The sequence below is a fragment of the Corythoichthys intestinalis genome, chromosome 6 (assembly GCF_030265065.1).
Source record: "Corythoichthys intestinalis isolate RoL2023-P3 chromosome 6, ASM3026506v1, whole genome shotgun sequence".
In the NCBI taxonomy this organism is placed as follows: Eukaryota; Metazoa; Chordata; class Actinopteri; order Syngnathiformes; family Syngnathidae; genus Corythoichthys; species Corythoichthys intestinalis.
The window spans coordinates 32,271,528-32,299,311 of record NC_080400.1 but is presented as its reverse complement, the minus strand read 5'-3'; the positions used below and the strand labels follow the sequence as shown (position 1 = coordinate 32,299,311).

The following is a 27,784-nucleotide window of genomic DNA, read 5'->3' as shown; positions in this document are numbered from 1 at the left end:
CGGCACTTAATGGAAACTGATGTCTCATTTCTCGTTTTTCTTTTGGTGTCAGGAGGACCTGAAGACGTGGGTGGGCAACATTAGCAGTAGCATCTCGGAACATGAGGAGATGGCCAAGTGGGGCCAGCTCCAAGCAACTACCTCATCCACTGACGAGGGGACGCAGCGCGACGGAAGCAAGGCCGGCTCAGAACGCGGAGGCGAGCGATCGGACAGAGCCGAGAAAGCGGAAAAGCCAGAAAAAGAGAAGGAAAAAGACAGGGGACGGGACAAAGACCGGGTGGAGCGATCAGATCGTGGCGGTAAGGCGGAAGCCAAACGTTCAGAAAAGCCCAGTAAGAAAAAGTGATGTCTTCACAACACCTCCCGTGTGGAAGATCTTGGATGCAAACTGATGCAGCAGGAAAGAACTCTGAAATGACTTATTCTTCTCCTACTGCATCTATGCGGTAACGCCCTCCGCTGGCTTCGCAGGGAAGTTCAGCGGGAAGACAATTGCGGTTTGTGACATTGGGGATTAAGTAGATCGCGCTGTTCCATGTTTGTTTGTTTTTTTTGTATGAGATGAGAAGTGTGTTTGTTATACGTGCGTGTGTGTTTCTGTTTCTACGTAGGGTTTGTCAAGTAGCACGGTTTTTTTAAAGGAGCAAAGCTCAAAATCATTACAAGCGCTTTTATTTTCGATTCCGAAACAGTAAATGCACTGGCCATAAATAGTCCCAAATCAAAAGAGTAAAAGACAAAACGAGAACTAAATTGATGAGAACAAAAAAAAAACTGTTACGAACGAAAAAATAGTTGAACATTTTTGCTTTCCAAAGATTCAACATTCAATTGAAGAACACCCCTGTTGTTCCATGGATTATGTGGTTATTCAACAAAATCGTTTTAGACTCTTTAACTGGTTTAAAACAAATTTTAGGATTGGTCTAAGAACTCTCTAAATATGCTTGAAAAAGCTATTCATCTACTAATATTCGAAGAAAATCTTAAGACAATCTTGGGTTGGCCTTAGTGTTATTGAAGTTTGGCTCATGTTGGTCTAAAATGTCTTTGAATACATCACAAAAACACACATATATGTATTTATTTATTTATTTTTTAAATCAAGACTCTCTTATAAATTTGAAAGTCCTTTAAGACAATTTAGTTCATCCGGAAAGTCTCCGGAAAATCTTAAACTGGTCCAAAAATCCCTGCTGAAAAGTGTTTAAAGATATCTCAGTTGGTCCAAAAAACATCTCTAAATACGCTACATCATCTAAAGTTCTATAAAGATAGTTGGGCCACAAAGTATTTGAACACACTTTCTTCAGTCTAAAATGAAGAATCTCCAGTTGACCTAAAAGGTTTGAGACACTCAATTTGTTCCAGAAATCTCTACATTGTCCATTTGGTTTGAAAGTTTTTGAATCCTTTCTACAAAAATATTCTTAAGACCTTCCATTTTGGCCCAGAAAAATCTTTATTCTCCATATTTGTTCCAGAAAATCTCTGAAGACTCTTCAGTTGGTCCAAAATGTCTCTTAGGACCCTTCAGTTGGCTTAAAAAGTCTCCATTAGACCCTATGGATGGATTAATAAGAGTAGTTCAATATCTACGACCTTTAACATCGGAAGTAACACAGATTTAACCAGTTTTCAAACCCACTAATATAATTTCATACAAGTGTATAGAGAGAAGAAAATAAGTATTTGACCACCCTGTTGTTTTGCAAGTTCTCCCACTTAGAAATCATGGAGGAGTTTGAAATTTTCATTGTAAGTGCATGTCCACTATAAGAGAGATCATCTAAAAAGAAATATCCAAAAATCACTATGCATGATTTTTAAACTATTTACTTGTGTGATCCAGCTGCAAATAAGTATTTGATTACCTGTCTATCAGCTAGAATTCTGACCCTGAAAGACCTGTTAGTCCACCCGTTAAAAGTCCACCTCCACTCCATGTATTATCCTGAATCAGATGCACTTGTTTGAGGCCGGTAGCTGCATAAAGACACCTGTCCACCCCATACAGTCTGCAAGACTCAAACTTGTAACATGGCCAGGTCCAAAGATATGTCCAAAGACACCAGAGACTAAATTATACACCTCCACAAGGCTGGAAAGGGCTACGGAGCAATTCCCAAGCAGCTTGGTGACAAAAAGTCCACTGTTGGAGCATCATTAGAAAATGGAAGAAGCTAAATATGATGGTCAGTCTGAAATTGGAGTGGAGCGCCAATGTAAGATACAGTATCACCTCGTGGGGTCTCAATGATTTTAGAAAGGTGAGGAATCAGCCCAGAACTACACGACAAGAGTTGGTCAATGACTTAAAAAGAGCTGGGACCACTGTTTCCAATGTTACTGTTAGTAATATACTAAGACGTCGTGGTTTGAAATCATGCATGGCACTGAAGATTCCCCTGCTTAAACCAGTACTTGTCAAGGCCCGTCTTAAATTTGCCTATGACCATTTGGATGATCTTTTTGGTCATAATTTCACCAACCGTGTTTGGAGAAGAAGAAGGATGAGTACTATCTCAAGAACACCATCCCTACTGTGAAGCATGGGGGTGGTAGCATCATGCTTTGGAGTGTTTTTCTGCGCAGGGGACAGGACGAGTGCACTGTATCGAAGAGAGGATGACTGGGGCCCTGTACTGAGAGATTTTGGGGAACAACCTCCTTCCTTCATTCAGAGCATTGAAGAGGGATCATCACTTCCAACTAGGGGTGTCAAACGATTAAAATTTTTAATCGAGTTAATTACAGCTCAAAAATTAATTAATCGTAATTCAACGCAATTAATCGCAATTCAAACCATCTATAAAATATGCCATATTTTTCTGTAAATTATTGTTGGAATGGAAAGATAAGACCGAGATGGATATATACATTCAACGTATGGTACATAAGTACTGTATTTCTTTATTATAACAATAAATCAACAAGATGGCATTACCATTATTTACATTCTGTTAAAGCGATCCATGGATAGAAAGACTTGTAGTTCTTAAAAGAAAAAGAAAAATAATAAATAAAATATATAAATAAATAAAATATATAAATATTTATAAAAATTTATAGAAAATAAAAGATAATAACTAGTACAAGTTATAGAAATTTTATATCAAAACCCCTCTTCATGTTTTCGTTTTAATAAAATTTGTAAAATTTCAATCAAAAAATAAACTAGTAGCCCGCCATTGTTGATGTCAATAATTACTTACACAATGCTCATGGGTGCTGAAGCCTATAAAATCAGTCGCACACAAGCGCCAGCAGAGGGCGGCAAAACTCCGAAAAACACAACAAGTACACCTTTCACTTTGCAGTCCTTTTTGCTGTCCTTTCTGTTTGAGCGGGGCATTTGTGCGTTAATTGCGTCACATATTTTAACGGGATTAATTTAAAAAATTAATTACCGCTCGTTAACGCGATAATTTTGACACCTCTACTTCTAACATGACAAAACCCGAAGCTAGGGTTGCCACCTTTCAGAAATAATAAATACGGGACATTCCCCTCGCGCCCAGAGCTGTACATGAAGAGAAAAAAAGGGACATCCCAAAAACTCCTAAAATGCATAGAAATTTATCTATTCATTTACAGTATATTCCGCATTAGTTCAATACGGAACGCAACATTTAATTCCCAATTTTGGAGTGTTCATTATTTTAGGGGACAGGTGGCAACCCTACCCGAAGCACACAGGCAGGAAAACCAAGGAGAAGCATATCAAGATTCTGGCATGGCCTAGCCAGTCTCCAGACCTAAACCCAATAGAAATCCTTTGGAGTGAATTCAAACTCTGTGTTTCTCAGTCAGCCCAGAAACCTGACTGATCTAGAGAAGATCTGTGTGGAGGAGTGGGCCAAGATCACTCCTGCAGTGTGTGCAAACCTGGTAAAAAACAACAGGAAACGTTTGAGCTCTGTATTTGTCAACAAAAGCTACTGTACCAAATATTAAGATTCGTTTTCTCAGGTGTTCAAATATTTATTTGCCGCTGTATCACACAAATAAATCGTTAAAAAATGGTGCATTTTGATTTTTTGATTTTTGTTTTTAGATTATCTCTCTCACAGTGGACATTCACTTACGATGAAAATTTCAAACTCCTCCATGATTTCTAAGTGAGAGTACTTGCAAAATAGCAGGGTGTCGAAATACTTATTTTCTTCACTGTTCATTGAAGAAGCCCACTATGCCAAACTAATCTCAATCATAATCACACAAAAATGATCATAGTCCAGTTTCAGGTTTCCATGCAAGGGACTCTAGTTGTTGATGTTTTACGTCTGTCCATGGCTCTCAGGTTTCTTCTCTTGTTTTAGTGTGTGCTTGGGATGTTCAAATGTCTTCCAAATGCGTGCAAGGCGAACCCACGGAAACGTCAGCAGAGTGTAGGCAAGGAACATGGTATAAATGATTGAATCGATGGCAGACCAGAACTGCTTCAACTGTCACACCTTGTGACTTTGCATGTCTGATTTGACGTGGAATCACATAAAAGAATACAAATATAACACTTTTTTTGTTTCCTGTCTCTAAACTCAACTTTCCTCTAAGTTTAAAAAAATTAGAAGGGGTTAATTGCCTTCCCAACGTTTCTGGGGACGCTACTTACTGAGCTTTCAGTGTGTTTGTATTGGGGACCCCTTAAATACATGCATTTTCATCAGGATACACAATACACTTGGGCCCGATAGATAAAATGATCCCCTCTCCTGCTTTAGCTACATGCTAGTGAATTGATGTCACTGCTACATGCATTTCATTCTTTTTTTTTTCTTATGCATTATGGGTGAATGGCAGGATCAATGCAGTCATTACAGTGCATGTCGGACACAATTATCGAGAGATGGGAGACAAAATGAGAATAGAGCAGTCTTGTTTTGATGTCGACAACCTCCAGATGGACTCCAAAGTTACACACAGCACAAAAAAGACGCAGTGTGTACAGTGTCACACGGCTGACAGCCACATGAAATATATTGTATGTATGTATGTCCACTTCGGTGTGACAGCTCAGATGGAATGATGAATAAAATACATTTTGTTCTATCAATGAAAACTCCCACCATGTCTAATTGTGTGTCCGTCCTCATAATTTGCTTCTTTATATTGAAAAAGGCACGACAGTGATCCCTCGTTTTTTGCGGTTATTGGGGACCAGAACCCGCTGCAATAAGTGAAAAACCGCGAAGTAGCCGCCTCAAGCAAAAAAATAATTTTTTGTTTTGTTTTGTTTTGTTTTTGTCTGTGTTCAATGATGTATTAATTTAGATTTAGCATTGGAAAGACATACATATAAGACATGTTTTTTCACCCCCCCCCCCAAAAAAAAACATACAGTATGTATATGTATATTTTAATGTTTTTTTAGCACTTTAAATGTAATAATTATTACATTTTAAACATGTTACTGTCCCACCAAATTATTTTTAAACAAGAATAAAGTATAAAAATGCTTTTCTTTATTAAATGCTTTATGAAGTGAGCCCACTCAACTCCATCTCCTCACTTACACACAATGAGTTGCCACAGCAACTGGTTAACAAGTTAAACTTTGATGCTTTGATGCTGAGGCTTCCAGGGATCTGTGGCGGGATCAAACAAAAGATGTCTATCAATAATCTTTAATAAGCAACTACAGTGCATTACCTGAACAACAAAGAGCAGGGAGAGTGAGACTATAGACCCTACTCACCAACGTCACAGAATGACGTGTCGCTGTATCCGGCCGCCATATTGTTCGTCATTGTTTTTCCGTATTCTCAATGGTTTAAATTTGTCGTGCAATTTATAGTGCAATTCATGGAAGCCAAGGTGCTTTCAGACGCTGTAAACTCATTGGATGCGTTGCATAAAAGGCGTTATGTGGAAAAGCTTCAGTCTATCCATTCGCCAGATCCATATTTGATGCCTAAATTGATATTTTTCAACCCACTGTCTTCGCCCGCTCTGCCTGACATCTGCTACCCTGATATCTACAACTATCTTGTCCACACAAAATCAGCCTATTCTCACAAAAGTTTGAAAAACTTTAAGAGCAGCACTCTAAGCAACATTACCCCGTGTGGCACTTCCAATTTTCTAAAATGGCGACAATAAATAAAAAAATAATAATTGACTGCGATGGCCGACGCTTCAAGGGTAGGTGGATATTGGACTATTTCTTCAATAAAACACGCAACAACTGTGTCTGCCTCATTTGCAAAGAGACAGTCGCTGTTTTCAAAGAGTGCGATGTGACGCAATAATGATATTACCGAACAAGACACGCTGACATGTACGACATCATAACAGGGAAGATACGCAGCGAGAAATTATAGAAACTTGAAGCTAGTTTAATTTCACAGCAGCAGTATTTCGCAAGAGCCCGAGTGTCGAAAGAGAACACCACAAAGACGAGACTGTTGAAATTATGAATTTAAAAAAATAATAAAGCAAATGTGACAAACAGAAGGGCTTGCTAAAATTTGTTTAAATATATTGTTCTATGTAAATCAGCCAAGGTAGCCCCCCGCATTTTTACCACACCAAATCTGGCCCCCTTTGCAGAAGGTTTGGACACACCTGTTTAACTGATGATCCGTAGACGAGGCCAGCTTCTTTCACTTGGTACCAGCTAAATATTATTCAAAATGTAATGATGGTGAAAGAAATAAGCATCTTGAATTTGAAACTGTATGTTGACGGCGATTAGCCTTGCAATGATCTTAATTGTGGTTGTCAGCCCAAAACCCTCTAAATATATATTAAATGCATCTTACCAGATATAAAATGACTACTACATAATCTGTAGTAATCGTTTGGAGCCCAGTTTTTTCGTCGAATTGCAGCAGTCCATCTCGCTCTCCTCTCCGGGTCTCTCGGAATACGGTAGAACTTCAAGTCTCTCCGTCTATCTTCTCTGTTATTGCAACCAACCGCCACACACGCCTTCACCATTTTGATTAATAATGTTAACGAGCAGAAAAACACGCCATAATAGGAGGAATTTACGTAGCGGTAATGCGTCAACATGACGAGTTGACGGACAATATGGCGCGGAGGCGTGGTTGTGACGTCATGTGAGTAGGGTCTATACGCTCGTCTCAGGACAGCTCAACTTTTTTTTTTTTTTAATTGAAAAAAAAATCCGCGATGGACTGAGGGCGCGAAGTTTGAAGCTCGAAGTAGTGAGGGATCACTGTATTTTGCATAGGTAATCTGTCAGTATTGATAAACTGGGTACAGTTTAGTAATCGGTGGATACAGAGAAGTAAAGTGCGTAGAATTTTGCAGTCTGCACCCACAGAATCCTAAATTGGCCACAGATTGGTCAATAGTAGTTACAGTTTATTAATATGTACCCACAGATTACTAGTCTATACTCTATACCCATATATTGTTAAACTGGGGGTAAAAATTACGCAACTGAGGGTACATATTACCGATAACAATTCATTGGATTTTTATGATTCTCATTTTTCTGTGATATGTATATAAAAAAGGGGTGAAAACAAATTTCTGTCCACCATTTCATCTCATTGGTTGCGATTGACAGCAACAGACGACCAGTCCATTTGAACTGGAAGTTTGGCAGCGAATTCCCTATTGAAATGGATTGGACATCTACTAGTGATTAACTAATTTAAAGAGTTTTGTTTTTAAGATCCACATCTGGACATCTATCATCAACAATGGCACTGAACGACTTAATACAAAGACAATACAGCTTGCTTTTTGGGGAGAACTTTTTTATTGATAAGGCGTTTCATCCTTTTTCTGACTTTTTCTTAATCTTTATTTTTTAAAATGTTGTTTGATCCCTGCATCCTTTGATTTTTCTTAATGCTGCCCTCAGAAGAAAAGTTTGGACACCCCTTGTCTAAACCATTGCTTTGCTAAACCTGTTATGAGGACTCATCATTTCTTGTTAAAATTATTTATTTATTTATTTATTTTTGACTAAATTACATTTTTTTCTGTTTATTGTTTTAAAAACCTGGTCTTTTCAAAATTCAGTATTTATGTTTTTTTTCCAATATCAAGAATTTTCCATTTGTTTGGTCCATCATAAAAATATTATACATTGGCAGTGTATTTGTGTCTGTACTCAAGTGGTGGGCAAATTGACTCAGAGGCCATATTGAGTTCTAAAAGCTCTTCAACTCTGATGTTGCCATTGCTTAACGTATCTCCTCAATGTTGTTTTTACATGAAACTCCGAGGTTATAATTTTCTTCAAAAAGCAATAAAATTTCCGCATCTCTGACGTTCATGATGAACAAAGTATTTGAAAATTGGTTGTAGTTTGAGCAATATATAGCTTTGTGAATGCGCCTACTCCCTTTATATGGAAGTAGATTTGTGTCTTTATTATTCAATCCAAAAAAAGTAACTTCAATCAAAAAAAAAGTTGCTTCAATTAAAATATTTATTTTCAATCAAAGAAAAAGTCACTTCAATCAAAAATGAGTTTGAATGCAAAAAACAACTTTTTTGCTTGATGTAATGTGGTTTTGCGTTTGGACCACATTTTGGCTAGGACATTTGTCTTTATTATTCAATCAAAAAATAAGTTGCTTCAAACAAAAATATATATATTTTCAAAAGAAAATTAACTTCAATCAAAAATTTAAAACAATCAATCGTAGAAAAAAGTTTTTGAATGTGAAAAATTATTTAAGACTCTGAAAATCACATTTGAACATTTAATTTTTCATTGAAACTGTTTTCTTTGATTGAAGCAAACCTTTTTGTGTTTGAGACATATTATGGGTAGGACATTTGTGTCTAAATCATTCAATCCCAATAAAAGTTGCTTCAATCAAAAAAACTATTTTTAATCAAAGAAAAAAGACACTTGCAAAAATATTTTTGGGGAAAATATTTTTTATTTCAAATATATATATATATATTTATTGAAGTGTCACTTTTTTTGAAAAGCAAAAAGTTTTAAACTTTTTGTTTTTTTTTTAAGTGGAAAAAGTTTTGGACGCACTTTTTTTCGATTGAATCATTTTGACACAAAGATCCAACTTCAACGCTACTTCCGACATGTTTGAGTGGCAGGGGACTACGCCAATGGCATAAAAGCATGAAGCAAGAATAATGGCTACCAGGGCTCCATCCAGCCACCGGACTCTGCTCGAGTCCAAGCCGAAAATAGGGCACCGGTACGGCGGTGTGACATCGGGATCTCACCGGAGTCCCCGCGATGTTTCGGTGCCCTGCTGCTTATGTGATTCAACATGGGGAACTTCACCCGCTGCCCTGACGTGACGGTTCGCAATCAGGGTCCAACCGGAGTATCGCAACGCGCCGGTACGGGAGTAGCCGGCGAGTGGCCCGACACTAGCCTGCCCAGTAAACGAGTGGACTGCCCGTGAGTCGCCGGCATCCGCGCCGGGAGCCCCGTCGCTTCAGCTTTGAATGAGTGTCGTGTCACTCGCGGGCCGTCCACTCGACAGCCGGCCTCCACACCTGGGGGTTGATGTCGGGTTGATTTCCTGTGCAGCGACAGGGCACCGTACCGTCCCGGGCACTCCGGTGGTTTCCTGATGTCGCACCCCCGTACCGGTGCCCTATTTTCGGCTTGGACTCGAGCAGAGTCCGATGGCTGGATGGAGCCCTGGTGGCCATTATTCTTGTTTCATGGTTTTATGCCATTGTCGTAGTCACCTGCCACTCAAACATGTCGGAAGTAGCGTTGAAGTTGCATCTTTGTGTCAAAATGATTCAATCGAAAAAAGTGCCTTCAAAACTTTTTCCAATTCAAAAAAAGTGTGTCCAAAACTTTTTCCACTTTAAAAAAAAAAAAAAAAAGAGTTTTAAAACTTTTTGCTTTTCAAAAAAAGTGACACTTCAAAAAAAAATTAATATTTCAAATAAAAAAATATTTTCAAAAGAAATATTATTTTTGCAAGTGATTTTTTCTTTGATTAAAAATAGTTTTTTTTGATTGAAGCAACTTTTATTGGGATTGAATGATTTAGACACAAATGTCCTACCCATAATATGGCTCAAACACAAAAAGGATTGCTTCAATCAAAGAAAAGTTTCAATGAAAAAATAAGTGTTCAAATGCGAATTTCTGAGTCTCAAATAATTTTTCACATTCAAAAACTTTTTTCTACAATTGATTTTTTTTTTAATGAAGTGATTTTTCTTTTGAAAATATCTATATTTTTGTTTGAAGCAACTTATTTTTTGATTGAATAATAAAGACACAAATGTCCTAGCCAAAATGTGGTCCAAACACAAAACTACATTACAATCAATCAAATCAATCAATCAAAAAAGTTGTTTCAATTAAAAAAAAAAAAAAAACTTGACTTGAATAAAATAACAAAATTCAATCAAAGAAAAATAGGTTCCGAATACATTTGAGTTTTAAATTTATTTTTGCATTCAAACACATTTTTTTGATTGAAATGACTTTTTATTTGATTGAAAATAAATATTTTAATTGAAGCAACTATTTATTTTTTTTGGGATTGAATATAAAGACACAAATCTACGTCCATACCTTTACTATAATGTAAAGTTTATTGAATAGCACTGATGCAAAATGGCCGATAAATAATAACGGCCGTCCACGTTGGCTCACAAGCGCATCTCAAGAACGCAAGGAGAACCCGGAAGCGGAAACAAAATACGGAGCCTTGACAAAGATGCACAGTCCGCCATAGTCAACAGTCACCTAAGATGAAGTATAGGTGATTGCAACATGTTTGTATCAGCGATTAAATTTGTTTTTGGTTAAAATGCGTATTTAATAGTGAGTTCGGGTTACAATCGGAACAAACAATGGGAGGCAGGTTCGACAGCGAGGTGGCGTCGGTCGTGGAGCTCGCCTTCCAAACCACCGTGTCAGTGTTCAGAGGCATGTTGGAGAAACAAGCGCCGAACACGGCATGGGAAGAGGCTGTGGTTGGCCTCAGCAAAGACCTACAGGAGGTCGAGCGCGTTCTACTGGCGCAACTCCAGCGGGTCTTCGCCGAGTTGTGCGACGAGAACGAGACGCTGAAGGCCAAGGTGGAGCAGATGGAGGACCTCATGCAGAAGAAGGCCGGACAGCTAGAGCAGGAGCTGCACGTCCGGGTAGGACAGCTCGGCAGGGACATGGAGCTGCTTGAGAAGGAGCTCAAGAGCATCAGCGATGGAGGAGGAGCGCCAGCAGATGGAGGCAAGCCTCGACATGATAATGGAAACATAATAAAATCGCTTTTTATTGAGATATATCGGGTTAAAAGTGTTTATTGGAGGAAGAACACGATCTGTAATTTTGTTTGTTCGTAACGGCACATTTGATCTCAACATGTTCCAAAATAGTAGCTTGGGCTGTCGTTTTTGTTGAGTGTCAAAAATAGTAAATCAAGTTTCAAGCATAGGCATAGAATGAATAAAAAATGGAAGTGAATGCCACTATCTTAGAAAATATACTTAAAATACTTGACAAATGAGAGCGGAAATATTGAAGAAAATTGACATAATACGGAACAATATTTTACAAAATAAACATTTATTACTGCAATTTCTATAATATGGTGTCACTGATACAGGTTGAGCCCCCCAAGTCACCCTTCATAAATAATACTAATTTTTGTCATTTTTGTCTATGCTCTTGTATTACATGTCTACCCAATATCCGGAAAAAAAAAAAAAAAAAGACATTTGTAAATAGCGGAAACAGACACGACTGAAAAAGCAGTTTCTGCTCTTGCACTCCTCTTTAAAATAAACTGCTGTATTTAAAGCCAAAAGAACTGTTGGGTTTGATAGAACAATATGTATATATGCTGTCATAGCAAATTCATGGCGCATTAAGTCCCCGAACTATTTTTAATTTGTCTGTTTTACTCTGGAAACCTCCGTTTAGACATCGTGCAGCCGCTTTCGTTTCAACCCAGCCATAAAACAAAGGTAATTAATTATATCTATTATTTTTTAAAAAAAAAGACTTAGAAAAATTATTCACTTGCATATTTTAAACTTTTAAACAAATTACGTCACAATGAAAAAAATGGTGTCTGCAAAAAATAACAGATATCTACCTCATAAATATCGCTTAATTTAATTTTATATTTTTTGTTACAGTCGCATTTTCTCCGATATGTTCGATGATAAATAATCGATCCAAACAAAGAAAAATTGAAAACCAACGTTCAAACATTCAGTCGAACAGAATTAGGGTTTTCAAATGAAGGAAGACTAGAAAGTAAGGCTAGAACAGAATTAGGGTTTTCAAATAAAGGAAGACTAGAAAGTAAGGCTAAAAATAAAAAATTACATTTTTGATCAATGTGATATTTCAAGAGTAAAGTGCTGTAGATGATAAATATCGGTGACAGTGTTGTTTTTGGTAGCCATTTTAATTTTTGTTGTAGTCTTCGTCTTTTGAACGAAAATACTTATTAGTCTTAGTCACATTTTAGTCATTTCAAAATGTTTTCGTCTTCGTCGAGTTTTAGTCAACGAAAACTAAGACTAATTTCGTCTTGTTTTAGTCGACAAAATGTTTTCGTCTATAAACTTCAAAAGTTTTAGTCCATGAGTAAATAAATAAAAGGTTTCCAACAATTTCGACTCAACATGAAAGACCACCACATAACTGTAGCGTCTACAAGGACATCACCATTTCCATGATGATAATACACAATCTGCAGGAAAACAGCACATTATTTGCAATTAATTAAACTCACCTGAAGGCCACGAACTGTATGTTAAAGCTTTTCCAAGACTTTAAGAAGACACTGAGTCACCGCGCTAAATGCTAACACTACAAGTTAGTGTAGTGCGTGATGATCACTCAGCACAGATCTTTAAAGGCTAAAGCAACGTGGCATATCTAGCCAAGAAATGAAAGCAAACTTTGCAGCACCTGAAACGTTTCACAAAATGAGCCTGGAATGGGCACAGGCTTACTCACCAGAGCGTGTTTGTGGGTCGGGGGGAGGCGCAGCACGTCACATAAGTGACACGACCAAACACTGCTAAATGCGTTCTAACTACACATACAAAAAGAAAACATCCCACACTGTGAATTTTTGAAGGAAACTGGCTAATTTTCATCTCGTTCTCGTGTCGTCAGACGACAACTGGCATCCATCTTGTTATGTTTTAGTCTCCCAAGACATGTTTTCAGCGCGTCATTGCCATGAAAAAAATTGTTTGTTGACGAAATATTTTCGTTATTGTCATCGTTGACGAAAACAATGGTCAGTGACAATTGATCAATGTTACAAAGTACAGAATTTGCCAAAGTACTTATTTCATGTTGTTATTTCTCTCTGGATGACCACAGAAGTCTCCCTTGTGTCAATTTCCGGCGACCAGATTCCCGTTAACACGGAATCAAATCTGAATGTCTCTGAAACAAGTTTCGGCGAGGCGATGCCAAAACCCGAAACAGACCCGCAACCCATTGTCCCCGAGATATTCGTGGTGGTAGACGGAGAATCTGAAGAAGAGACAGCTGAAACGGCGCTCGTGACGCAACTCATTTTTCAACCTACATCAGCACCTCAAGACACTCCTGGACAAGAGTTCTGCTCCGTTAGCAATGAGGAGATGGCACTGGAACAGGAACAGGCACATAAGGAGGTTTGTCTTCCTTGGACAACTAATTTGTTTTAAAATTTTGACGATATAGCTTTGTAATGATGTTTGGTTTATTTGGCAGAGTTTAGTGGAAGAATCATCAGGGAGACCGAAAAGAAAAAGAAAGCCAAGCTTCAAAATGGAAATGGGTAATTATGATCTAACAGCAAGTGATGTTATATCCATCCATCCATCCGTCCATCCATCCATCCATCCAGCCAGCCATCATCTTCCGCTTGCTCCGGGGTTGGGTCGCTGGGGCAGCAGCTTTAACAGGGAAGCCCAGACTTCCCTCTCCCCAGCCACTTCAACCAGCTCCTCCGGTGGGATCCCAAGGCGTTCCCAGGCCAGCAGAGAGACATAGTCTCTCCAGCGAGTCCTGGGTCGTCCCCGGGGCCTCCCGCCGGTGGAACATGCCCGGAACACCTCTCCGGGGAGACGTCCAGGAGGCATCCAAACAAGATGCCCGAGCCACCTCAGCTGGCTCCTCTCAACGCGGAGGAGTAGCGGCTTGACGCAGAGTCCCTCCCGGATGACCGAGCTTCTCACCCTATCTCTAAGGGAGAGCCCGGACACCCTGTAGAGGAAACTCATTTCGGCCGCTTGTATCTGGGATCTAGTCCTTTCGGTCACGACCCACAGCTCGTGACCATAGGTGAGGGTAGGAACATAGATCGACTGGTAAATCGAGGGCTATGCCTTTCGGCTCAGCTCCTTCTTCACCACTACGGACCGGTGCAGCGTCCGCATTACTGCAGATGCTGCACCGATCCGCCTGTCGATCTCCTGCTCTTTCCTACCCTCACTCGTGAACAAGACCCCGAGATACTTGAACTCCTCCACTTGGGGCAGGATCTCATCCCTGACCCGAAGAGGGCACTCCACCCTTTTCCGACTGAGGACCATGGTCTCGGATTTGGAGGTGCTGATCTTCATCCCAACCGCTTCAAACTCGGCTGCGAACCGCTCCAGTGAGAGTTGGAGGTCACGGCTTGATGAAGCCATCAGCACCACAACATCTGCAAAAAGCAGATTCAATGCTGAGGTCACCAAACCGGACCCCCTCAACGCTTTGGCTGTGCCTAGAAATTCTGTCAGGCATGAAAATCTCTCACCTTTTGGCGAAATTCGTCGTTTTGAAGTCAAAAAGGGTGACCTACGTGAATTGCGTAGATCCGAGGAGAAATTATTTTTGGGAGGGGGGGGGGTCGGGAGATTTTATTTATTGTTATTATTATCATCATGTGATTAACTTAGTACGTAAACTGAGCAATTCAGAAATCGGTCCTTTAAAAAAGTGACACTTGGACAGTCAGCAAATCCTTCTAGATGCTTCGCTGACGAGAACCAATTATCGGCCCAAACTGCGTTCCATCATTCCAATCGTGCGCACTCTTTACGTGTACATGGAGTGCTCGGAGAGCCCTTGGTTGCATTGCAAAGCTGCGAAAACAAAAAGCAGGCCTTATTCACATTGGGGCAGACCAGAGCGCAGCATACACACTTGCCTGTATTTGCCAGCAGATTGAATTTGGTGAGTAATGGTTTCAATTGTTTTCATATTTTGCAATATAATAAAGTTACTGACATTCGTTGCAGCTTGAGTTGAACACTGCCAGAGCTAGCCAAATCTCCCGTGAAAAAGTAGCTCCCGTTAAATTGGCGTCAAGCTTGTTTATTTAGCGGTAATATAAACGAAGAAACGCACTGTTGAGTAAAATTGCTCTCGGATGGAGGGGGGCGCCTCTCACCGCTCCCGTCGTCCGCCTGAGACGCGTTATTTTCGGCTGGGACTTGAGCTGACAGCCGGTGTCGGCAAAACACCGGCCCAACGAGTAGTGGGGATGATTCTTGCTTCTTAAAGTTTTTCAGAAATACAGTGATCCCTCATTTTTCGCGGTTAATGGGGACCAGAACCCGCCGCAACAAGTGAACACCGCGAAGTAGCTTCCCCCCCCTTCAATTTTTTTGTGCGTGTTCAATGTATTTATTCAGATTTTACATTGGGTTTTTCCCCCAATACATATATGACATGTTTTTTCAAAATTTTCCCCCCAAAGTATCATTTATAAATGGTTTTTAAGCACTTCAAAATGTAAGAATTATGATAAGTTTTAAACATGTTACTGCCCCACCGAATTATTTTTAAACAAGAATAAAGTAGTAAGAAAATGCTTGGCTTTATTAAATGCTTCATAGTGAGTCTACTCAAACCCTCTGAGGCTGCTCACTTTGTTAAATGATGTGCAAATTTTTTCTATGATTGATTTTTTTTTTTTTAAATTTAAGTGAGTTTTTTTTTTGTTTGTTTGAAGCAACTTATTTTTTGATTGAATAACAATAAAGACACAAGTGTCCTTGCCAAAATGTGGACCAAACGCAAAACATTACTTCAATGGAAAAAGTTGTTTCAATCAAGAAAAAGTTTTCAAATGCTTTTTTTTGTCTCAAATTTATTTTTTCAATCAAAAACAATTTTTTTTTATTGAAGTGACTTTTTTGGGATTAAAAATATATATTTTGATTGAAGCAACTTTGTTTTTGATGGAAGCAACTTTTTTTTTGGATTGAATAATAAAGACACAAATCCACCTCCATAGTTAATGAGAAAGAAATTAAGAAAGCTTTAAAAATAAAAGCCACCAGTAGAGCTGGGAATCTTTGGGCACCTAATGATTCGATTACGATTACGATTCAGAGGCTCCGATTCGATTATAAAACGATTATTGATGCACCCCCCTCCTTTTTTTTTTTTTTTTTTTAAATTTTTTTTTTTAAATAAAGTTTTGTACATTAGTTCCAAAATTGTTCAAAAATACTCTCAGGCTAAACCAAACTACTATTTCAGTATCAAGTTAACATATAGCAGTAAACAAATATACAAAAATAACATTAAATAAAAAAACTCCGGTCCCCATTCTGTATCAGCAGCTTTAAACTACATTCAATTAATTTAATGTTGTGAATCAACCGTTAAAGTTGTTAAAATTGCTCCCGTTATTCCATAATTTCCCTTTTGTCTACTTTTGACATGTGAAAGTTTTAAAACTATTTTAAAGATAGATTCAAGTCAATATTTTACCGATTTAGGAGTATTTTAGATAAAAAGTTAATTAGGTTTGCTTGGAAGGTTCGCTACAACAGCATTGCAGGGAAGTTTACTGCTTTAAGATGGCGGCCGTTTACTAACGCCCGCATCTAGCTTTTTGCAGATGTGCTGCTACCGCTACCGAGTCTATAATCCATCTAGTCCTATATAAATGATATCTACCGTAACATTATGTAGCTTAGCTGTACTTGTAGCAGCTTTTCGGCAGCAGTCAGATATGTTGTTGTGTTTTTTTATCTCGTGGCATGAGTTGAGCTAGAGCCGTGAGTTGAGCGTTGGCATTACCCGAGGGGCCGGTTAATGAGAAGCATAATGTTTAGCTACTCCCGCTCCGTTCCGTCCCGAAGACCGCGCGGCGCGCTGAGTGTGTTGTACTTCCGCTTTACTTGGCATATTTCAATAATCGGAATTTGGATGTTTGTGAATCGTTCTGGAATCTTCCACGGCCGAATCGCGAATAATCTAAGAATCGGAAATTTTGCACACCTCTAGCCACCAGGGAGTCAGATTTTTTTTTGTTTTGTTTTTTTTTTTGGTAAGATTTATATTTCATTATATAGATATGCCTTGTAAGGAAAGGAGATTGAGGGATAAAAAAAAGAGTTGGATGAAGCTGCTAAAGGCAGTGGATACCTCATCAGCTGGGTGAATAGCACACTTGGTAAGAATAAGTTTGCAAGGATAGTCAGGTATAAAATACGATTATAAACACAATTACAATGTTATTTTTCTATAAGATTTTATGCCATTTCTTTATTAATTATTAGGTGCTAGAGTTGTTAAGTATGGGTAATAATGAAATAATAGTTTTGAAAAAACTGCTGTTGGTGTCTCAGTGACCATCTGATGTGGTTTGTTCTCCGATGAGCAAGTTGAGGAAGGAAGTTTTGATGCAGAGGTTGAAGGAAGAAAAAAGGCAGACTGACTGAGTAACAGCCAGAAAGTGTTGATGACAGTGTTGATTTCTATTCACTGTTGCCCTCTCCCAATTAAAGTATGTCACAAATGCAGCCAATTATTATCTAAAGCTGGTTAAAATTGAAGTTATGTTGTTTTAAGGTGTATTAGGTACTTGTTCATGTGCCCCTTTTGATCTACGAGCAACCGCCCTCCCACCGGTCTCTGCACAGCCCTGCTGGAACACAGTGTGGGTCGACAGCTCAATATTTTGTTGGGTTATACAGTGTACCGGAACATATTTCCTCCACAACCTTCTCACCTTTTTAAACCCTGACCCATTTTCATGCCTGAATTCTGTCCATAAAAATTATGAACAGAATCTGTGACAAAGGGCAGCCTTGGCGGTGCGACTTACTGCTGGCAATGTGGACCAAACTCTGACACCGGTCGTACAGGGACCGAACAGCCCTTACCAAGGGGCTCGGTACCCCGTACTCCCGGAACACAGGACTCCCCGAGGCACACGATCGAACGCCTTCTCCAGATCCACAAAGCACATGTAGACTGGTTGGGCGAACTCCCATGCATCCTCAAGGACCCTGCCGAGGGTGCAGAGCTGGTCCACTGTTCCACGGCCGAGACGAAAACACTGCTCCTCCTGAATCCGAGATTCGACTTCCTGATGGACCCTCCTCTCCAGCACCCCTGAATAGACTTTACCGGGGAGGCTGAGGAGTGTGATCCCTCTATAATTGGAACATATCCTCCGGTCCCCCTTTTTGAAAAGGGGGACGACCACCCCGGTCTGGTAATCCAGAGGTACTATCCCCGATGTCCACGTGATGTTGTAGAGGCGTGTCAGCCACGACAGCCCCACAACATCCAGAGCCTGTAGGAACTCTGGGCGAATCTCATCGACCCCCGGGGCATTGCCACCGAGGAGCTTTCCAACTACCTCAGTGACTTCAACCCCAGAGATCGGAGAGCCCACCGTGGAGTCCCCAGACTCTCCTTCCTCAAAGGAAGGCGTGTCGGTGGAATTGAGGAGGGCTTCGAAGTATTCTCCCCACCGACTCACAAGGTCCCGAGTCGAGGTCAGCAGTACCCCATCTTCACTATACACAGTGTTAATGGTGCACTGTTTTCCTCTCCTCAGACGCCGGAGGGTGGACCAGAATTTCCTCGAAGTCATTTTCCATGGCCTCGACAAACGCCTCCCACGTCGGAGTTTTTGCCTCTGCGACCGCCGAAGCTGCAGTCCGCTTGGCCAGCCGGTACCCGTCAGCTGCCTCCGGAGTCCCACAGGCCAAAAAGGCCCGATAGGCCTCCTTCAGCTTGACGGCATCCCTTACCGCTGGATCCACCAGTGGGTTCGGGGATTGCCGCACGACAGGCACCAACCACCTTACGGCCACAGCTCCGATCGGCCGCCTCAACAATGGAGGTGCGGAACATGGCCCACTCGGACTCAATGTCCCCCACCTCCCCCGTGACAAGGGAGAAGTTCTGCCGGAGTGGGTGTTGAAACTCTTTCTGACAGGGGATTCTGCCAGACATTCCCAGCAGACCCTCACAATATGTTTGGGCCTGCCAGGTCTGGCCAGCATCTTCCCCCGCCATCGGAGCTAACATACCACCAGGTGGTGACCAGTTGACAGCTCCGCCCCTCTCTTCACCCGAGTGTCCAAAACATGCGGCTGCAAGTTCGATGACACGATTACAAAGTCGATCATCGAACTGCGGCCTAGGGTGTCCTGGTGCCAAGTGCACATATGGACACCCCTATGTTTGAACATGGTGTTCGTTATGGACAAACCCTGACGAGCACAGAAGTCCAATAACAGAACAGCACTCGGGTTCTGATCGGGGGGGCCATTCCTCCCAATCATGCCCCTCCAGGTCTCACTGTCATTGCCCACGTGAGCGTTGAAGTCCCCCAGGAGGACAAGGGAATCCCCAGAAAGGGCGCTTTCCAGCACACCCTCCAAGGACTCCAAAAAGGGTGGGTACTCTGAGCTGCTCTTCGGTGCATAAGCGCAAACAAAAGTCAGAACCCGTCCCCCCACGCGAAGGCGGAGGGAGGCTACCCTCTCATCTACCGGGGTAAACTCCAACGTACAGGCGCCAAGCCGGGGGGGCAATAAGTATGTCCACACCTGCTCAGCGCCTCTCACCGTGGGCAACTCCAGAGTGGAAGACAGTCCAACCCCTCTTGAGAGGATTGGTACCAGAACCCAAGCTGTGTGTGGAGGAGAGTCCGACTATATGTAGTCGGAACTTCCCTGCCTCACACACCAGCTCGGGCTCCTTCCCTGCCAGAGAGGTGACATTCCATGTCCCAAGAGTTAACTTCTGCAACTGGGGGTCAGACCGCTAAGGTCCCCACCTTTGGCTGCCGCCAACTCCCTACGCACCCGACCCCTTTGGCCCATCCCACAAGTGGTGAGCCCATGGAAAGAGTCATGTTATAATGCAACGTATAACATCATATAGTTTGGAATTTCAACTGTTTGAGTGGGAGGTATGACTTAAAAATTCTATTTATTAAACTAGAAGAATTTTAAAATATGTATAAACCAAGTTACTAAAAAAAGCATTTGAAAGAAAATTAGATAAACTATTTCACAAACTATTCGATGGTAAACTGCAAAATATTAGGGCGGGAAACACCAGGAATATTTGCACTTTTAGATTATAGCATTTTTGCACTGTTAGATCTAGGAGTGGGAACCTCTTGGTACCTCACGATACGATACCATTTGCGATACAAAGCTCACGGTAACGATCTGACCATACAACGATTATCGATACATTGGTCAGGCTATCATTCTAGGATATTCTACAAACAACTAATATACAGAAAAACAAGCTTCTGCTGTGAATTGGAATGAGTTTATCAATAGTAGACGTCCAATCCATTTGAACTGGGAGGGTCCCGTCCCTCCCACTCCAAACGGATTAAACGTCTATGGCCGGTGAGCAGCCAGTGCCAGGCAATGAGGTAATTTTGGGCCATTTAAGCTCATTTACCTGTTCATTTTCAGTTACTTCCTTTTGATTTTGAGGTATTTTATGGGTCTCTTCTTGTTTATTTTGAGTTACAGAACATAAAATGACTTGTAAATGCACTGAAAATCGGACAGAATGACTGTGAATGCTCTGGTTTCGAATGAACGAACGTTCCCAGTTTAAATGGATTGGGCGTCGAGCACCGTCAATGCAGCCTTAGAGTTACCTGAGACACTATTATGGAGGAATATTTTGGTAGCAACTTGTTGCTTCATTTTTATATTTTTTTTAGACATTGACACCTTTTCAAAACGATCTCGGTTCTTGGCTGGAGCATATCGATAACCTTTTGGGATACAAAGTATCACGATATATCACCATTTCGATATTTTGTCACACCCCTAGTTAGATCACTATCTACAGACAAATATATCAACATATATCAAGTCAGTTTTTACATGAGTCATGCCTAGACTCATGTCTTTCTTCTAAATAAAGTTTGTGGCTTCTCTGACTTTTCTCAGCGTCTCCCAACCTAAGCGACGACGAGATGGACGATGACGAATGGGATGACGAAAGCCCAAGGAGGAAGGCGCGACGAAACCGCAAGCGTTTCTCCTGCCAAGAGTGCGACGCTGCTTTCTACTGGAAGGCTGAACTGAAAAAGCACATGGAGTTGCACGAGCGGCCCTTCCCGTGCCAGCAGTGCGACGAGAGCTTCCCGGAAAAGTCGTCTCTGGAGGAGCACGTCATGTGCCACCAAGAGTCCTTCAAGGGGCCGCTGCCCTTCCCGTGCCCGCGCTGCAAGCGCTCCTTCCGTAAAGAGGAGTCTCTACAGAACCACCTCAAGCGCCACCAGCCGTTAGCTCAGCCCAAACCTTTCAACTGCGAGCAGTGCGGCAAAACCTTTCGCTTGGAGCGCTCTTTGGAGAACCACCTTCTGCGCCATCAGGTGAAACCATCATTGTACTACATTTGGACCCATATCAAGCTGCGATATCTGGAGAGATACGAATTGGTCCAAATTGTAATCACAAATCAAACATACTTCTTCTTTTTTCTATGGTTCATTACACAATTAGAAGGCGTTTCCAACCAAATCTAAAAAATCTGAGAAGAAAATGCTTGAAAATAACCCTTTCAAGCAATAATGTATTTATTTATTTATTTGAACCCTTACAGGGCACTCATTTAACACATTGGCTGCCTTTGACAGTGCTGGACGTCAAATCTGTTTTGACTGTTAAAATAGACTGATCGTCTAACGCAGTCAATGGCACTGAAATATGAGCATTCACAACCAATCTTCCCGGTTTAAAAGAAATGGAAGTCTGTCGCTATCAATGCCATGCAATGAGTTTAATACTATGAAAAACAAGCAACTTTTGAGTGTTATTTGGGGCCGTAACAAATGGAGATCGACCGAAATGGGTTTTTCAGGACCGATACCGATTATTAATAGTTAGAGGGGCCGATAACCTATTTTTGGTGCCGATATTAATTTGCAGTAAACGTGCAAAAATTGGGCATAAAAATTTAAATATTACAAATACTGAACTTCATTGAAATGCCTTAAATATGTTTATTGAATCACACAAAAATAATAGCTAGTAATGGGCGTGGCGTGGTTCATTGATAGAGTAGTCGTTCTACAACTCAGAGGTTGTGGGTTCAATTCGCCGCCCTGATCACCTAATCTAAGTGTCCTTGAGCAAGATACTAAACCCCACGTTGCTCCTGGTGCTGCGTCACCAGTAGGTGGATGAGGTTATAGTGTGAAGCGCTATGAGGGCCTTAAAAAGGTAGTAAGGCGCAATACAAGTGTAAATCAATTTACCATTACCATTTAACCGGTCAGAAGACTGGGTGAATACTAGTGCAGGAGCAGGATAGAGAGGCACGGCTGCATCTAAGCCAAAATAACCGAGTTTTAAATAGATTTTTTTCATATCAGCTGGTCTGATTAAAAAAAGAAAAAAAAGGCCGTTACAGATATACATCAAATTTCCAAAAATCTGCGCCGATAATCGGTCCATCCCTATTAGCGATGTCCGATCCAGGTTTTTGCACTTCCGATCCGATACGGGCCGATACTGATACAGACCTATCTGAGCATGTGTTAAAGTTTAAAGTTATTTAGCCTCCTTACTTAGTTGTCAGACTCATGTTGAAAAAGGTTTTAGTACTCTTAATAACAACTAGCCAGCTGAATTAGGTGAGTTTGAATAACACACAACGGTTGGTAACAAGAAACTGACCTGTTTATTCAGTGATAAACACAAAACATTATAAATAACAAACAGAAATGGCATAGTCAGTCAGTAAAACGTGCAAATAATATTGTAAACTGTCTTAAAAAAGCCAAACACATTTTAAAACAGTAAATAAAATACTCAAGTCCCCATTCTGTATCAGCAGCTTTAAACTAAATTCAATTCATTTAATTTTGCAAATCAACTGTTAAAGTTGTTAAAATTGCTCCCCTTATTCCATAATTTCTCTTCTGTCTACTTTCGACATGTGAAAGTTTTAAAACTGTTTTGAAGATGGATTCAAGTCAAGATTTTGCCGATTTAGGAGTATTTTTGATAAAAAGTTAATTAGGTTCGCTTGGAAGGTTCACAACAGCCTACTAGGGAAGTCTTCTGCTTTAAGATGGCGGCTGTTTACGAACGCAACTAGTTTTCAATACTTCAATGTTGCTAACACAGTCGAGTCTGTCATTTTGCATCTAGTTCTATATACATATGATATCTATTATCTCCAGTAAAACGACATTGACGTAGTTTGTGGCGGCTGTCAGCAGCAGTCAGGTATTCTTGTGTTTTTTATCCAGCAGCATGAGTTGAGCTAAAGCCGTGAGTTGAGCATTGGCATTACCCGGGTCTATGACAAGCATTATGTTTTCTTTCGGGACGCAATGCGGTTAGTTTCTCATTGCGTCCCGAAGACCGCGCTGTGTATTAGTTCCGCTTTACTTGACATATTTCAAGAATCGGAATTTGGATGTTTGTGAATCGTTCTCGAATCTTCCACGGCCGAATCGCGCAAGGATTTAATGACTGCTGGGCATGTTGTACCGTGGTTCTAAGAATGGATGGTGCGTCTTTACTCATGAGAGATAATGGCTCGTCATCCAGGATGAATTATTCGGCAATGACTCTTGTTATTCCCTGGGCTTTGGGACTGTCGAGTGCTAGTTTGTCACGCATAGCAAAAGTTTCTGCCAGTGTTAGTTGCGTAGGACTTTTCTTTTTGTCTTCGGTTTTCTTAACATACTCCTCATATTGTTTGTGGTGGTATTTCGCTAAATGCTTGATTAGGTTGGTTGTATTAAAACTTCTTACAGCTTTACCACCACGCTTGACTTAATTGTGGCATATGTTGCACTCTGCCTCTTCGTCTTTGTCGTCCTGTAAGGTGAAATGATCCCACACAGGTGACATTTTTACCGATAAAGTCTCGGTAAATTGGGAGACGGTAATGTAAAGGTAGTGTGTTGAAGGTTTTGTGGCCGTTTTCTATCGATTGGTTAGTCGGCTACAGATGCAGCCATATCGCTGGCGCTTAAATCCAGATATCCAGTCGTATCGGTCTATCGTTCTCAAGATTATTGAAAAGAGAAATAATGCTTAGAAATTGTCTAACTCTTTTATGCACACATTATGATTTTATAACCCTTCCCACTTAACTCTGGCTGCCATTGACGGCCCTAGTTGTCTTGGTTTAAATGACCAAAAATCGGCAGATGCCCTATAGAGCAGGGGTCCCCAACCTTTTTTGCACCATGGACCGGTGTGATTCGGGTCTTTTTTTTTCATAGACCGGTGTTCTGTCAAATTTTGGACCCTGATAAAATTTTGCTCCCAAAGCTTTAGTGGCGGTAAAAAAAGCCCTCTTTTATATTCAGTTGGACTCTTTTCTACATCCGTTCATGATCAAACATCATTTCTTTAAAAAAAAAAAAGTTTGTAGTGTTTACTTTGGAATCGCTGCATTCGCGGCCATTTTTAACGTTACGCGCATGAAAAATTTGTCGGAACACCGGCAATGTGCGGCAGAAAAATAAAGCAAAATAAAATAACATTTGTTTTTTGCCCCGCTGCGTTAAGTGCAGGGAAAATATAACTCACCCGCTGAATCAGTGGGAGGCCTGAGCTTGTTTCGTTGAGACGAGATGGTCTCATCTAGGTGTGATGGGAGAGTGAGAAGCCCGCGTCACAAAGATACGATGTTGGAAATTATAGCACGGTTTTCAGTGCTCTCGTTGCGATGTCAGGATATTCCGGAATGACTTTAATCCAGACAGTGGCGCCTCCAGAGATTGATCATAGAGGTGGCCAGACGGGGCCACTTAAAATCTTGGGGTGGCACACCAAAACTAAAAGCCATAATTTCAGGGTTTTATTATGTTGTTCCAGTAAAAGGTCAGAAGAAAACTATCAGAAAGACCTAAGGACACGCCTACTGATATACTTTGGTGTATTGTTCTATATCTACTGTTACTAATGATTTAATGTGCATAGTCCATAACAGTACAGTCAACATTTTGAGTTCCACAGCTAACACAATCTGACATTATACTGCAGCAGCACTGGAAGTCACTCACAGCTTTTTTTTAGTTTTTCCCATCCAAGAAGAGCCGTTTTGGTCCAAATTTGTCATGATTGCGCTAGTTTTCCATACATGCTGGATAGTTTACGTACTACTACTAGGCCACTACAAAGTGGGTGCTCTATTACAGTGTGTGTTCGAGTTTTTGTATTGTAAATAAAAGCGCCTGTGTACTATAATGCAATTCCCTGCAGCAAGACGGCAATGACACATGAACACATTTGAAAAATAAAAGGTCCAATAAGCCTCGGTTTAACACCAGGGGGTGCTGCAGCACCCTCAACACCCCACTTCTCGCGCCACTGTTATACTGGCCACCCCCCAAAAAATTTATAGGGGGGGGGGTGTGGCCACATTTGGCCACCCCCTGGTGGCGTCATTGAATCCAGAACCTCGGTAGAGTTGTTGTCTCAAATGTACAGTACGTTTAAGGTCGCCGTCATTTGCGATCTCTACAAGCTGATCCTCCTGTTGCACAAACATGCTCGTTTATTCACAAACGGGTCACAAGTCCTCTGCTAGTTCGCGGATCGTTAGTGATTGGGAAGTAGCATAGATTTTTTTTTCTTCGAGGTTGTAGGCTCATCTTCTGGCTCGTCAGGTGCCCTTTTCTCCATAAAAAATCTGCCCAAGGACATCTTTTTTTCAGTCATTCTAGTGTTGGGACTAATTATTTCCGGGAACAAATTTGATGCGCCCGCCCTACGACATTATTATCGAGGACAAGCGCACATTGATATACAAATTGAGATGTACTGCTAGCAGTCCAATCAATGGAATTCTATGACGACATTCTATCCTGTCGTATTAGATCTAGAGTAGATAGGGATATTGGTGTGTTAATGGGCGCAGGCCAAAGTTAATTCGGCCAGAATGCAGTCGTTAATAATTTATTATTACTGTGTGGCCCGGTAGCAAATGCGCCGCGGCCCGGCGGTTGGGGACCCCTGCTATAGAGGGTTAAAGGTCTTTAATGTAAACTTTTGAATAGCAGTCCACTGTAGTGACCACTGTCCATGAAAGGGTTAATAACACCAAATAAGTCTGGATTACTCCCTAAAATGCCATTTTTGTCTTGCAGTTATTGAATTGAATTTATTGAATGAATTTCTTCTATTTTATTTAGAAGTGGAAGGAGCCCTTCCAGTGCCTGCTTTGCAACAAGACCTGCAAAACGCAAGTGCAGCTGCGTAGCCACATGGTGGTACACTCGGTGGAGCGGCCCTTCAGCTGCGCCACGTGCGGAAAGGAGTTCAAGAGCAAGGACACGCTGCGCTTCCACCAAATGGTGCACACCAATGCCAAGAAGTACAAATGCAACGTGTGTGACGAGACCTTTAAATATGCGCACTCACTGACCGTGCACAAGCGCAAGCACACGGGCATCACACCCTTTGTGTGCGGCGTGTGTGGGCGCTCGTACCGCACCGGCACGGCGCTCAAGCGGCACAGCGTGGTGCACACTGGTGAAAAGCCCTTCACCTGCCATGTGTGCGGCGCCCGCTTCAGCCTCAACAACAACCTCAAGCGACACCTGCGCATCCACACAGGCGAGAAGCCTTTCACCTGCCAGGATTGCGGAAAGACCTTTTCCGATAACAACAAGCTCAAGTCGCACATGCTGGTGCATGGAGCCCGAAAGCCCTTCATGTGCGACTTATGCGGGAAGACCTTCCTATTCAACTGTCGCCTTCAGATGCATCAGAAGTCCGTTCACGCCAAGAAGGACGACGGGCCCAAGACGTTGCCTTGGAGGGAAAGGAACAAGCATCTGGTCAAGCCATTCAGCTGCAAAATCTGCTTGGCCAGCTTCACCGCCGCTTGTTCTCTCAAGGTCCACGAAAAGGGCCACAGCGAGCACAAGGAGTTCCACTGCCATTTGTGTGGCAAGGCCTTCCACAACAAGTACTCGTTCCGCACACACGAGCGCTCGCATACCGGCGAGAAGCCATTCGTGTGCGACATGTGCGGCAAGGGCTTCATACACGCCGGCAGCCTCAAGCAGCACGAGCGCATCCACACTGGCGAAAGGCCGTACAAGTGTGAACAGTGCGGCAAGACCTTCCGCACAGATGGGAATTTCTACCGACATGTCCGCATCCACACTGGCGAGAAACCCTTCGAGTGCGCCTTCTGCCACCGCAAGTTCCACCAGTCTAACCAGCTTAAGTCACACCTGCAAATACACACGGGCCAGAAGCTTTACTCCTGCAAAACCTGCGGAGAAGGATTCTCCGACTCCAGGCAGTTGAAGAAGCACAGCTGCACCGGAACAATCGTCTCAGTTTTGCTGACTTAAAGAGCTATCAGTATAGGCAAAGAATGTCCCAAACACTATGAGATCAACTAATGATGCATTATTGATTTTGAAAACCACAGCTAAATAGGCCCAAGCTGAAGAACTTATCTTAAAAGAATATGAAACAACGAATAAATTATTTCATGAAACAATCTGTGAATAGGACTACAAAAGGTTAATCTGCCAAAGTTTCTTTTTGAAAAAGATACAGTGGATAAATCATGAGCACAAAATAATTTGTGGACACAATTTGCAAATTTGTCACCAAT

The 27,784-nt window shown here is 41.4% G+C and overlaps 2 protein-coding genes across 4 annotated transcripts in view; both read left to right on the top strand.

Annotated features, from left to right (window-relative positions):
• LOC130917414 (spectrin beta chain, non-erythrocytic 4-like) overlaps positions 1-5,239 on the top strand; it is a 113,351-nt gene extending 108,112 nt beyond the window's left edge. Inside the window, exon 44 of one of the 3 annotated variants that reach the window (XM_057838795.1) lies at positions 53-5,239. In XM_057838795.1, the coding sequence (XP_057694778.1) occupies positions 53-349 (297 nt within the window). In that variant the 3' untranslated portion in view covers positions 350-5,239. The remainder of the gene's footprint in view (positions 1-52) is intronic. The other 2 variants (XM_057838796.1, XM_057838797.1) reach the window with 2 other exon arrangements.
• A 5,404-nt stretch (positions 5,240-10,643) lies between these two features.
• Positions 10,644-27,751, top strand: LOC130918069 (oocyte zinc finger protein XlCOF6-like). The gene is made up of 5 exons (XM_057839949.1): positions 10,644-11,170; positions 13,289-13,587; positions 13,667-13,733; positions 21,127-21,554; positions 26,343-27,751. The coding sequence occupies exons 1-5, from the start codon at positions 10,792-10,794 to the stop codon at positions 27,513-27,515; spliced, it is 2,346 nt and encodes a 781-aa protein (XP_057695932.1). The 5' UTR covers positions 10,644-10,791; the 3' UTR covers positions 27,516-27,751.
• Positions 27,752-27,784: the final 33 nt, after the last annotated feature.

What these genes read in the sequence shown, in the direction of transcription:
- LOC130918069 (XM_057839949.1), top strand. Translation starts at nt 10,792, where the DNA reads ATGGGAGGCAGGTTCGACAGCGAGGTGGCGTCGGTCGTGGAGCTCGCC. An exon ending in AGGAACAGGCACATAAGGAG is followed by an intron (nt 13,588 to 13,666) that starts GTTTGTCTTCCT and finishes TTTATTTGGCAG; the next exon opens with AGTTTAGTGGAAGAATCATC. An exon ending in ACCACCTTCTGCGCCATCAG is followed by an intron (nt 21,555 to 26,342) that starts GTGAAACCATCA and finishes TATTTTATTTAG; the next exon opens with AAGTGGAAGGAGCCCTTCCA.